At 52.4% G+C, this 12,280-nt stretch overlaps 1 protein-coding gene across 5 annotated transcripts in view; it reads right to left on the reverse strand.

Moving 5' to 3' along the window:
- mib2 (MIB E3 ubiquitin protein ligase 2) overlaps positions 1-12,280 on the reverse strand; it is a 49,108-nt gene that overhangs the window by 25,242 nt on the left and 11,586 nt on the right. For 4 of the 5 annotated variants that reach the window (XM_049016576.1, XM_049016572.1, XM_049016571.1 and 1 more), the window contains exons 2-3: positions 6,461-6,817; positions 4,353-4,524 (exon numbers count right to left, since the gene is read on the reverse strand). In XM_049016576.1, coding sequence (XP_048872533.1) covers positions 4,353-4,524; positions 6,461-6,683 — 395 coding nt within the window. In that variant the 5' untranslated portion in view covers positions 6,684-6,817. Of the gene's footprint in view, positions 1-4,352; positions 4,525-6,460; positions 6,818-9,298; positions 9,806-12,280 lie in introns of those variants that run through there. The other variant, XM_049016575.1, reaches the window with a different exon arrangement.

Raw genomic sequence — 12,280 nt, forward strand, 5'->3', positions numbered from 1 at the left:
AGCCCTCCCTCGACAGTCACCTGCTGCTAAAAACGTGCAAGAATCAGTGATGCTGCTAGTGAGAGGCACAACTGAGTGACTGAGGCAGCCAAGCAGAGACACAGTGCTCAGGTGCTGGACTGCAGCCCATCCGTCTAAAGGTGATATAGGTACAGTGTACATCACAGGGTGAACCACCCCGAGAATCGCCCTTAAAGCTATGGACAGAGGTACACCGACGACAGTCCTCTACATACTGAATCGCTTTTCTTCCCCTAAGAAATTAAACGCAATCTGACTCCCTGACAGTTCTGGTTCCTGCAATTAGATTCGGCAGGTAAGACGACATTATATGGGCAATGTGACTCATTGACGGAAGGTGACAGGTGATGCCATGGAAATGGATAATCGACGTGAAAAATCAAAAACAAAGATGCAAGGTCTTCCTCCCGGTGCCTCGACGAGATGGATCATGCCAGCAACGCGGTGTCTCCTCTTAGCTGGAAACGTCGCATGGACCTTCAGAGATTCAGGTGCGCAGGGGAGACTGACGCAGTAATGGTTTCAGAAGCTGGTTCCTTCTACGCACCCCTGGAATGTGTCACACCTCAGCGGGAACGGTCACCTTCTGCGTCAGATGGGACCGGACGGTACCCAGAAACCACAGACCATGAAAGACAGGCTTGCGGGCCACCCCGGACGGCATGTTTTAGAAAGGACAGAACACACTGGTTCTTGCAGCCTCCAGCGGCATCACCGTGTGACCCCCGTACCCGCAGCAGCTTGTCAGCGAAGGGGCCACGGCGCCCGGCCCCGGGCCCTCACAGAGGCACGAGCCCGTCTGTCCTGGCAGAAGCAGCCACAGAGCCAGGGCAGCGAAAGGCACTCGTGCCACGGCACGCGAATCTATTTTTGTGCGGCACAAACACAATCTGGCGGCACTGGGCCTGGCGGCTTCCAGGAACCCCACGCCGGAGCTCGAGAAATCAACAGAAGGTGGCCCAGGAGGGGAGAGTTCACTGCATTTGGGGCTTTTGTATGGCCTCTTCATGTTTTTCCAGCATTATATAATACTCATGGCAGAGGGCTTTGGGTGTGTGATATTACGTATGCTAGAATAAAATCCAGGCTGCAGAGAAGGGAGAATTTAAGGCTTTAAGGCTTCAAACAGGTTACAGCCACCCGTCCCATCTGCCAGCTGCTTCTCGTGTTCACACCCATCTCCGAGTGTGAAATCAAAGTGAATGTTTAAAAGCGCTGAAGAGCGTCACATGGCGGGAGCCCAGCCCCGTGCTCCTCCAGGCCCAGGCTGTGACATCACATTCTCTCAGAACAGGGAAACACACACGGATACGGCCATCCGTCTGTCTTGGGGCAAGACTCCTCCCCATTTGCTCCTCCGCTCCCTAACACTACAGCAACAGACCCTCCCATGACCCCCCCCCAAACTACAGCAAGTAACCATCCCGAAGTAACTCCCACCCACCCCCGGTTTCCTATGGCTCTGCCAGCACTCCACGAGATGACCCTGGGAGTGAGCGACTACATAAACAAACATACTAGCACAGAGCCTGGCGTCTCCACCCGTCCTTGGACGATTCTGGTCCATTCTCCGGAGCTCTGCCGTCAGGGTTGTGCAGTTACAGTTACAGTCACACCCGTAAGCATTTTCACTGGCTGGATTAAGGCGGTCCTTCTAAACCACCATCACTGTCAACACAAACAAAATATACAGATGCAAGAAGGGAAAGCATACAACAAATAATCAACATCTCATAGACCGATGGTCTGTGCTGGCGGTGATGTGTGAGCGTATGTGGTTTTCACAGTGATAGCGCGGCAGTAACAACAGCAGGATGCGTTGTACCGAGTCTGCGCCCCATGTCGCTCATTCCAAAGAGCAGCAATCAGAGCCATCAAGCAGCTGTAAGACCTCAGGCCCAGATGTCAGGAGTTGTTAGGCATCAGTGAACCACACGCAGCTCCGCAGGTAGCCGTGGCAATGGGCGCCGTGGCGCCGCAGGTCAGCAGCCAAAAATTCACGGCCTGGAAATGAAGGTGGCCCTCTAGACTTGCCAAACTGCTCCAGACAGACAGACGGAGAAATACAGGGGTCAGAAGGAAATGAAGGGATGGGAGTGTGGGCGGGGTCAGATCTGACGAATGGTACGAGACTAGATGGGAGTGTGGGCGGGGTCAGATCTGACGAATGGTACGAGACTAGATGGGAGTGTGGGCGGGGTCAGGTCTGACGAATGGTACGAGACTAGATGGGAGTGTGGGCGGGGTCAGGTCTGACGAATGGTACGAGACTAGATGGGAGTGTGGGCGGGGTCAGGTCTGACGAATGGCACGAGACTAGATGGGAGTGTGGGCGGGGTCAGATCTGACGAATGGCACAAGAGTAGATGGGAGTGTGGGCGGGGTCAGATCTGACGAATGGCACGAGACTAGATGGAAGTGTGGGCGGGGTCAGATCTGACAAATGGCACGAGAGTAGATGGGAGTGTGGGCAGGTCTAGGGTGAGATGGGAAGACAGGGAGCCGCTGTCATCAAGGCTAAAGGAACAAAACGGGGCACTCAGTTTTATTTAGTTATTACTAACATAGTAAGGCGTCAGTGCAGTGTCGGCCCAGCTCACACATGCACGGCCCTCTCATCATCCATCACTCCCACAGCCCATTGCTACAGCACGCACCACCCGGGCTCGGCAGTAATAAACGTTAGAGTCAGGCTGGCCCCCTGAAATTCACCAGAGACCAAACTCAGCTCAGAGGATCTTAACTTCTTGACCTTTATCTCACTGTCCCCACCAGAACAAGAGTTACACAACGCAGAGCAATTAGCTTCTTTCAGAGTTAATAGCTTGTCGAAGCTAAGCTACAGCTCAATTAGTGGGGGGGAGGGCTTCCTGACTCCGATTAGAACGACCTTATCGGGTTTGGGAGAGCAATTTGACATTTTGCGGATGCTCTTTGCGGAATGCTGACTGGGATTGGAAAATCACCATGGTAACCTTTGTCCCGCACATTAACTGAGGTACTTCCTTATAAAGCCCAAAGCCTTTTGTCCACGACGAGGCCACATGGTTCTGTTTTGCACCCACGCGTGTCCTGGGGGAGGGCGGCTCCCTGCCTTATTATGCAGGGGCAGGTTTCTTAGTTGCTCATCAACTAGCAACGAATTTACATGAGAATTTACACTGGAATGAGCTAACATCCAAATGTCAATTGGTAACGCTTTACATTAACTGCACCTTCATAAGTCATTCATAGAACATTCATAAGCAACAAGTACACCTTATCATCCTAACATGCCTTAACAGCTTATATATACCTTAATAACATTATACAATTATACAAGCATAATGTTTATTATTATCATATAATGTTTACTGTTAATGTATATTAAATTATCTTTTAAGGCATGTTAGGATGTTAAGATATACTTACATGCTGCTTACGAGTGTTCTATGAATGCATTATGAAGGTGCAGTTACTGTAAAGCGTTACACCTTACAATTAGATATCACGCAATTCAGAAACCAACCAATCACAGGGGCCTTAATGACGGAGAACTGAAAGAATCAGTCAAGGGAACTCACCCCCCCGTGACGACCTACCACGAGGTCTCATGACCCGACACACAGAAAACCTCTGAGGTTCATCTCTGAATCTATCTTTGTCCTGCCCCCCCCCCCGCACCAGGCTTATTTGTGAGTAATTGGGATATGAATTATTTATAGCTGGCATGCTAACCTGCCCATGTGCGTCCACACTGACAGCAGCCCCCCCCCCCATCCCCGGGAGCGCCGAACGCCCCTGTGCTCCCATTTAATGAAGGACAGGGCTGACCCAATCAGCCGGCTGGCATAAGAAAATTTCTTCTCGGTTAAATGAAAAAAGTATGAGGTACTGAAGTGAGGGTTGCGGGCAACGTTCCCGCCTGCGCTTCCCGGGCGACGCGACGGACAGTATCCACGGAGACGGCTCCCCATGCTAATTAGGTAACAGAGAGAGTGAGGGAAAGCAGCGTCGATACTGCTGATGTCAGCTGCTGTGCAAAGCAGGGCACTTTCCTGCCCACTGCAGCCTCGGGGGTCACTGTGGACAGGAGCGCTCACTCAGTGGGGGGGGGGTCAGCACCGCCACACATACCCAGGCAGATAAAGACACAGATTTAGGGGGTTCGTACCAATCTAAAGACGCCCTGCGATGCTCATTGCCAGCACTTCCTTGGTCAATCCCCCCCAGACAGACAGAAGATGGCTCAGGCAGAAGATGCGCAGCTTGCTATAGCAGTGGCACTGTCTTACAGCCGCAGTGCCGAGAGAGTATAGCACTGCAGGCGAGCGAAAAAGGCGGTGGCTTACGGTTGGGAGTGCGCCGTCTCGTAGCGTTCGAAGGCGTGGCTCAGGTCGTGCTTGTTGTTCATGTAGCACTGCGTGCACAGGTCGTAGTCGAAGCACACCTTGCACTTCCAGCGCATGCCCATGATGCCATGCTTCTTGCAGCTGTCGCAGATGATGTTGGAGTGGCGCACCCCTGCAGCGCGAGATGGGGGAAATCAGTCAGGAGGTGTCAGGAGTCACGCCACGAGCACCAAACCAGGCGAGAAATGGGCGGCCTTCAAGCAGGAAAGGCAGGGAAAGTTGAGCCCAGCAAGGAATTTACCATCACTGTTTGCCATGCGACTGAACTTCGCTGTAATGCAGGAAGAGACGCATCAGTGACATTCAAAGCTGCGCTGGAGACCTATCCCTTTAACGACCAGGTCTGCGTGACGAGATGTTTGCGTTGCAGCTTCGCGCCAAGCACAGCTCTGCGGGATTCAGGGCCGTGCGAACAAATGAGCAAACAAATGTTTAGGTGATGGAGCTGGAGAAGGGGTTTGCCGTGTCACCCCAACAAGGAACCTGTCTGGAACGGGACCCCCCACTAGGACAAGCTGACACGCTCCCCATTAGGCAGGAAGTGAACATGTAAACGGTGCAGCTGCGGGTACCGGCTGAGCTGCATGGGGGGGGGGGGGGGGGGGGGCACAGGGGTGGCAGTTTACAGAATCTTCGACAATCTACACCTGCAGACGCTTGTGAGGCCCAGTGGCCGCCAGCAGTAGCTCATTAATTATGAACTGCGAGGAGTGATACTCTTCATGTCAGAACAGCCGGGATGCACCCTGCACAGCCGGAGTGATCGATTTTTAGGGGGTGACACGCCGGCTCCGATCTCCCACTCTCTCCTGCTGGATCACATCTGAACCCGACCTGAACACCAGATTGTAAGCGGCTCTCCTTCCCCCCGGCAGTCCGAGACGGCGTGTGACTCTCCAGCGCGGGCAAAGCCGCTCCAAACTGGATAAGCCGTTACAAAAATGGACGTTTGATTAACCGGCAATGTTTATGGCGTAAACGTGGCTCAAACCGAAGCCATCTTCAGCTGCAGGCGGGGGTGTTTTCCCAGTGAGCTCCTGTTATTATCCACTGATTACTCAGGCCTTTTACTGGACACGCTGCCCTTCTGAAAGGTGTTCAACACCCCGTCTTCCATTCAGCCTGGGCAAGACACAGCGCCCCCATGTGAGCACTGGGCGCATCATACACAACATAGTATCTACTGAGAGCTCGAGTTCATTACCTAGGGCAGGGCTAGAGATTATGGTGGCTAATGGCCTAGCATGAGGATCAGTGAAGAGCAGGGCTTTTGGGGGGGGGTGGGGGGTTAGTCGGGCAGTGGGGATGTGGAGAGACTGGAGGAAGTCTTCAGAAAACCAGATCGATACCGAAAGAAGCTGGAGGAAGTAAATCCACTGCAGAGAGAGATTCGGCCGATCAGACTGTGCAGATACAGCCGGAGAAGCCGCTGGGGTCCAGGTCTCTCCGATTCAAAAATAACATTTGTTAAGTGGTATTTCATCAGCTGGAACGTCACCATCACGCGTGAAGAACGCAGTACGCAGAAGGCCCACGTCAACCAGCGCTGAATCCAGACAAGTCATACAGTTTGTATTAAAATAGATAAGCCCCGAAATGAAGGAAACAGCCGTGCGAATGAGCGGCATGCAAGTCTGAGGAATGACATCGTCATCATCACCACGAAGAAGGATGGCTGACAGACAGCTCTGAGTCAGCATGCTTCAAATGTCAGTCTAGTTAGTGAACGGGTCAAGTGCCTGGTGCCCTTTTTAAAACTTTTCACATAAAAAAAATGGCTTAGAAGGCATTCAGTCGTCTGCAGAACAGTGGGAGACATCAATGGGGCGATGAGTCACCCATCACCCATCACCCTGCTCTCAGGCACGTGTGGCACTCGACCAGAGACACCCACAGGACAGGATGCTCCTTTCCCCCTGTAAGGGGTCCAGGCAGACCTGTGACCATTTGGAGCACGTCTTCTGGCATGGGATAGGTCTCATCTTGTAGGGCAGGGTAAAGGCCCATGTACGCTAAGCAGAGCGGCTGGGGCACGCCGCCACACTCACCGATCTGGGCGTTGTCGTAGAGCAGCAGGTCATAGGCTCCCTGGTAGCCGGTACGGTAGTTGGTGCGTGTGCCGCTGTCCCACTGCACCACCACGGTCTTATCGGGTGTAGTGGTGCTGCCCTGTCGACCAACCTCCACCACCGTGCCCACATGGCCCTCACCGTCGTCCTGGTTGCCCCACTTCCAGTCAACGCCACGCACCACTCGCATGCCCACCTCCATGCCGGCGTGCTGTGGGGAGCCTGCAGGCTCGGCACCGCGACTCCTGGGCCTTGGGGGGGGCGGGCGGGCGTGGCCCAGGCCGGGCCGGGCCGGGGCTGCGGGGAGCGAAGTTTCTGAAGACAGTTCTGAGGAAACTGCAAGAGGAAAGACACATCACTGGGTCACCAGTGGAATGGGGAATTTACTGGCAAGGTCGGGGTACAGCAGGCTGGGGGCGGGCAAAGCAAACCTCAAAAACAGATGCTTCAAAAAAAAAAAAACGGAGACAAAACATAGCAGCCAAACCCACTAGCGTTTCGCAGGAAAACAAAGGACTGCTTCATATCATTATGGGAGAGTCATTAATCAGCACCGCATGGAGGGGCACGCCCCCCTCCAACTGGACCCTCCCCAGAACAATCAGGCCCCTCCGCCACTTCAGCATGAAAAAACAAGCTGGAGCTGAACAGAATCTCATCCTCGATCACGTCCTATCAAAAGTCACGGGGCAGACGGTTCCGTGCCAAGATCCGAGAAGACGACTCATTCCGGTGCTGCCCTGAATCTCAGCGAGCCAGGGGGGCCCATCTTGGCCTTGTCCCAATTCAGCAGTTTCAGAACTTCCCAAATTCTGTCAAATTTTCGCAATGTTTAAAATCTTTATAAAAACATTCTCCGGCGTGCCCCATTCCATTCGTTGTGACAAGGAACAAAGCAGTGAGCCGTTAACCACAGAGATTTCTGCTCTGCTAGAACTCCTGCATGTGCTCCCACACACACACAGAACCAGGCCAGCTGTAACAGCATTCCCCAGAAGATCACGACGAGTCTGACCCTGACATGCAGGACTCCGGGGGTCAGTGCTATCTTTAGAAGCAGGGATCGCCACCTCTACGGCGAACGACGCGGAGCGCCTCTCAGTAGCCCCTCTGAGCATTCCTCCTGGATCGTTTGCCTGAGCACACACCCCTTCACGGGTATTCAAAGCCACAAACTTTGGTCCTGTCCCCTGAAGGTGACAGTCACACTCACCCTATAAAGACAGAGGTGTGGGGGTGTCTGTGTGGGTGTGCGTGGGTTATGTACTGTGAAAACCAACTTATTTTGACCGAAAAAATGGTCCCCATAAGGGAAAACTCGATTTTACAAAAATCCGTAACTGCAATCAAAAACATGCCAAAGGTCTGGTATTTAGTTTGGGTACTTACGGTTCAGGCTCGGGCTGGGTGGGGGTTAGGGATGTCATTGCTGGGATTAGGGTTTTGCCCATAGAAATGAATGGACGGTCCCCACAAAGACATTAATACAAATGTCAAGTCAAGTCAAGTAGGTTTTATTGTCATTTCAACCATACACACAGTATACAGAGAAATGAGATAATGTTCCTCCAGGACCATGGTGCAACACAGAGCAGGACAGAGACAGAGCAACATCATAAGTTCAAATGTGTGTGTGTGTGTGTGTGTGTGTGTGTGTGTGTGTGTGTGTGTGTCGCTGTAGAAGCCGCAGACACACTAAAGGCCCACCAATGCACATCCTGTACGTTCATCACTGGGGGGCAGGACTCCAATTAAGTAGAAGTTAAGGGTAAATGAGCCTGGGTCAGCGATCTTTCGACTTTCGGCTTTAGCCCCTCCCCCGCAACGTTATTGCTTGGTGCTGCAGGTCCCTTAATTACTGCCTCTCACACCTGCCACCCACCAAACAAATTGGTTCTCTGGCCGTGCACCTTCACGTCGCCTGGACACGCGGCACGACGCCTGGACACGCGGCGCGTCGCCTGGACACGCGGCGCGTCGCCTGGACACGCGGCGCGTCGCCTGGACACGCGGCGCGTCGCCTGGACACGTGGCACTGTCCAGGAAGGGTACGGGCTGCGGAGATAACCACCGTAGAAGTAACACAAATCAGTCACCTCGATGCCACCCCCACGGAAAGGCCCAGAGAAGAGCCAGTGGGGAAACCTCACGTTTCCATAGCGACTGGCCCGGCACCCACATGGGGCCTCCAAGCCCCCCGGTGACTTTTCCTCAGACCAATCAGAAGAGGGTTTGCAAAAAAGGACAAAGTGAGGACAGTAAAAACAAAACCTTACAGACGGCTCCATGACAGAGCATTCCTGTCGTCTTCCGAGTCACCAGGAGGGCAAATTCGAGATGAAAACTCCTGCTTATCACTGACCCACCAATGCCAGTACCTTTCCAGTTATGCCAGTTCTTTCAAAGACTCCGTAAGCTTACAACTTCCCAAACCACTTAGTAAAAACATGCAGATACTGAAGGCCAGACTATTCCGCCACTGCCCATAACACACTGTACACTGCCCACTCACACCACTGCAGTTTCACTTTCTAGTTCTCCGAGGGCAGCATAAATGTTTCCATATGTCAAACGTAAACATTTTTAGAATGTTATTTAAAGTGAAAAAAAGGAAGGTAGGAAGTGCAAAAAAAAAAATTTTTGCATAAAATTTCAGATTTCATTATCAGTGAGCACGGAATGTTCTGGTAAACTCAGCCGTTTAACAACAACACGCAACATAAAGTTATCATGACGCCCCACAAACAGGTACTTCTACTAAATAAACAGCTTGCACATTTTCCCCGCTAAGCACTCTATCGCACGCTGCTGCGTTACCTGGCCAGCGGAGAAGCGACATCCCGTCCGGGGTGTCCCCTGCCTTCTGGGAACGATGCAGTGTCAATGCACCCTGAACAGGATAATAAGCAATTCTGGAAGATGGATGGATGGAGGGATAGATGGATGGATGGTGCGTCAGCTGCAGCCCATTTATCTGGTCTCCGAATCAAATACTAACCAGCTCTTAACCTTGAAACCAGCCCCTTCACGGTCCTTCGCGTAGAGGCGCAATAACCGTGTGAAATATACTGACCTCAATGAGAAACACACTCATTTCCAAACATGCATTCCGGAAAACCTGTTGGTTCTCATTTAGTTTCAGGTGACCTTCTCAGGTGGCAGAGCTGCATGCGTACCAGCTTTCAGCTGAACCCTGATGCCGACAGTGCAAGTGACCCGAGCCAATGCTGACAACGAAAGGCTAACAACCACCGTGCAAAAACAAAAAGTAACAATGCAAGGCAACACACACAACGAATGTTGGAAAAGACACTGTGCATGAAAGTCAATATTACAACGCACACAGTATATGAAACACCAAGACTCAGATGTGCCAGAAAGCCTGCCCATGCAGACCACCCTCCCACCCATGAAGACCACCATGCGGAGAGCCCCCTCCCTGCGCTTTTCAGGCTTTTCATGCGACGGACGCCATGGCACAGGCATGCCGTTCTACACACTAGTGTGATCACCTCCTGCATTTCTAAGTCAACGGCGATCAGCAACTTTCAGAATATTAAAATTTAATATGTGCATTCAGGCGGCAAAGTTACTTCCCCATTCCTATTTACTTAAGTGAATAATAAACCCAGATCACAGTAAACTGCTCAAAAATACAAACCTTACAGCAGGTTTGTAGGGAAACTGCGGTAAGTCTTTAAATTACCCCGCAGTAAAACTAATGGTGTTGGATGCCGACCAGAACGGGCGCGCCTGATTGGCCACGCTCCCACAGCGAGCACGCGGGATTGGCTGCTCTCCCACAGCGAGCGCGCCGGATTGGTCACGCTTAGCAGGGGGCTTGCCCTGAGAGACACAGGCCCTAGAACTTGATGTGATGGTCACATTTGGCTTCTGCTGATAGCATTGCCATATTCAGGCACTTGAACAGCAGTCCTCGCGCTCCACCTCCACCGCACATCAACCGCGAACCGTGAATCTTCACCGATTCATTACTGAATGAAGCTCATGTCACACTGAATTATTCCAAACCGTGAATGTTCCCGACACCTGTGCCACTCTGACACCGAGGCTTAGCCAACACTGGTAACAGTGCTGGGGTGGGACTGGCTGCAGGTGTAAGCTAATCCTGTTTTAGGGAATGCCGCGGACTCCAGACGCCTACGGCATTTATAATCACCCGCTGGAATGTGGACGCCTTAGCTTGCAGCCTTTTAAATGACGCGGTGCGGATTCCGGGAAATCCCCGGGATGAGGATTCCGCTTCCGACAGGTCCTCGCCAAATTGGACACCCGCAGCTCACGGCCGTCTTGTCACAGGTATGAAACTTGCTCCCATCGATTCACGACGTTCCCAGCGGCCAAGTCAAGGACAATCTGAGCAACACTAACCCCAAACCCCCCCCCCCCCGGCAGAAGCTGAAGCACTGAAACACATTTTTATATATATATATATATATATATATATATATATATATATATATATATATATATATATATATATATATACACACATACATATACACACACACACACACACACACACACACACACACACACACACACACACACACACACTCCAAAAGTCCACTTTATGCTGGTGTGGGGAGAGTGCCATCACAGGACATGGGCCTGGAACACGCACAGCGAGGCCTTGGATGCAGGCTGGGGCAGCGATCACCAACATCCACTCCCGCGCCCAGAGGCGCCACCACGAATGTTAAGAGCAGTGCGTCCAATCCGAGCGGGAGGCGAGCTGGCGCCGCCGAAAAGGGCTGAAACGTGGCCATCCTGCCGACAGATGGTATACAGGATGCTTTAATGAACAGATTATCTGCTGTGGGAAATTAACAAAAACACACAGCCCTCAGATTCCTTCCTCAATTAAATAAAAACAGGCAATTCATTTTCGCCAAATAAATAAATGACAGAATAAAATCTATATTAGACAGGCAGCAACATCCCCGGCCCTGCGGAGCACACGCTCTCACTAGCTTAGGTCTCCAACCGGGCCTGGCCAAGAAAGCCTGTGACCTCCTCAGAGAAACGCCTCTCACTTCTGCTGAGCCGGCAGGAAGGCAGAGACTGCAGACACGGGCTGGAAAGTAACACGATTTAAGATGACCGTGTGACCACAATGCCGATGTCCCAGGGGCAGACAACAGGGTCCCCTTGGTCGCACACGTCATGACAGCCATGGCGTGGAGGGGCACACAGCTCGTCAGAGCGGTGTGACCCGTTACGGTAGGTCAGGCCCACCGGACACACCACCCGGCCAGCACACACAACAAGTTCTCTACCGTCTTTCGACGTGGCCTTTAACAGAAATGATAAAATCTCTACACTTTCCATTTTTCGGGAATGCATCCTACGATGAAACCCTTTCAGCACAAAACATCTGCGGCAGAAAGAAACTCGGAAACGCAGATAGTCACAGCTTCTCTCTCACTCGCTCAGCAGCCAGACAGATAACCGCGTAACGCGCAACCTCGTTACAGGAGCTCCAAGCCGGCATTTTCCAGTTCTTCCCAAGCGGTCAAGCACACAGGATTCAGGGAATGCGGCTGCCTGCGGTTCGTGGTATCCAGACGAGAGGCAGGTTACGTAACCGGAGAGGGACGGTGATTCTGGGACCTGCCCCGCCCCACCCCACCCCGGCACACGCACCCGCCGCTCAGGAGAAACGCAGATGGGTGATTAGCTAGTACACGTGCGGCATCAGGTTTCCCACGATCCACGTGGCAACAGCCAGGACAAAAGGTGGCCGAATCACACCTGTGCGCGGCACCCTACCCGCCG

The sequence above is a fragment of the Brienomyrus brachyistius genome, chromosome 6, assembly GCF_023856365.1.
Source record: "Brienomyrus brachyistius isolate T26 chromosome 6, BBRACH_0.4, whole genome shotgun sequence".
Classification (NCBI taxonomy): Eukaryota; Metazoa; Chordata; class Actinopteri; order Osteoglossiformes; family Mormyridae; genus Brienomyrus; species Brienomyrus brachyistius.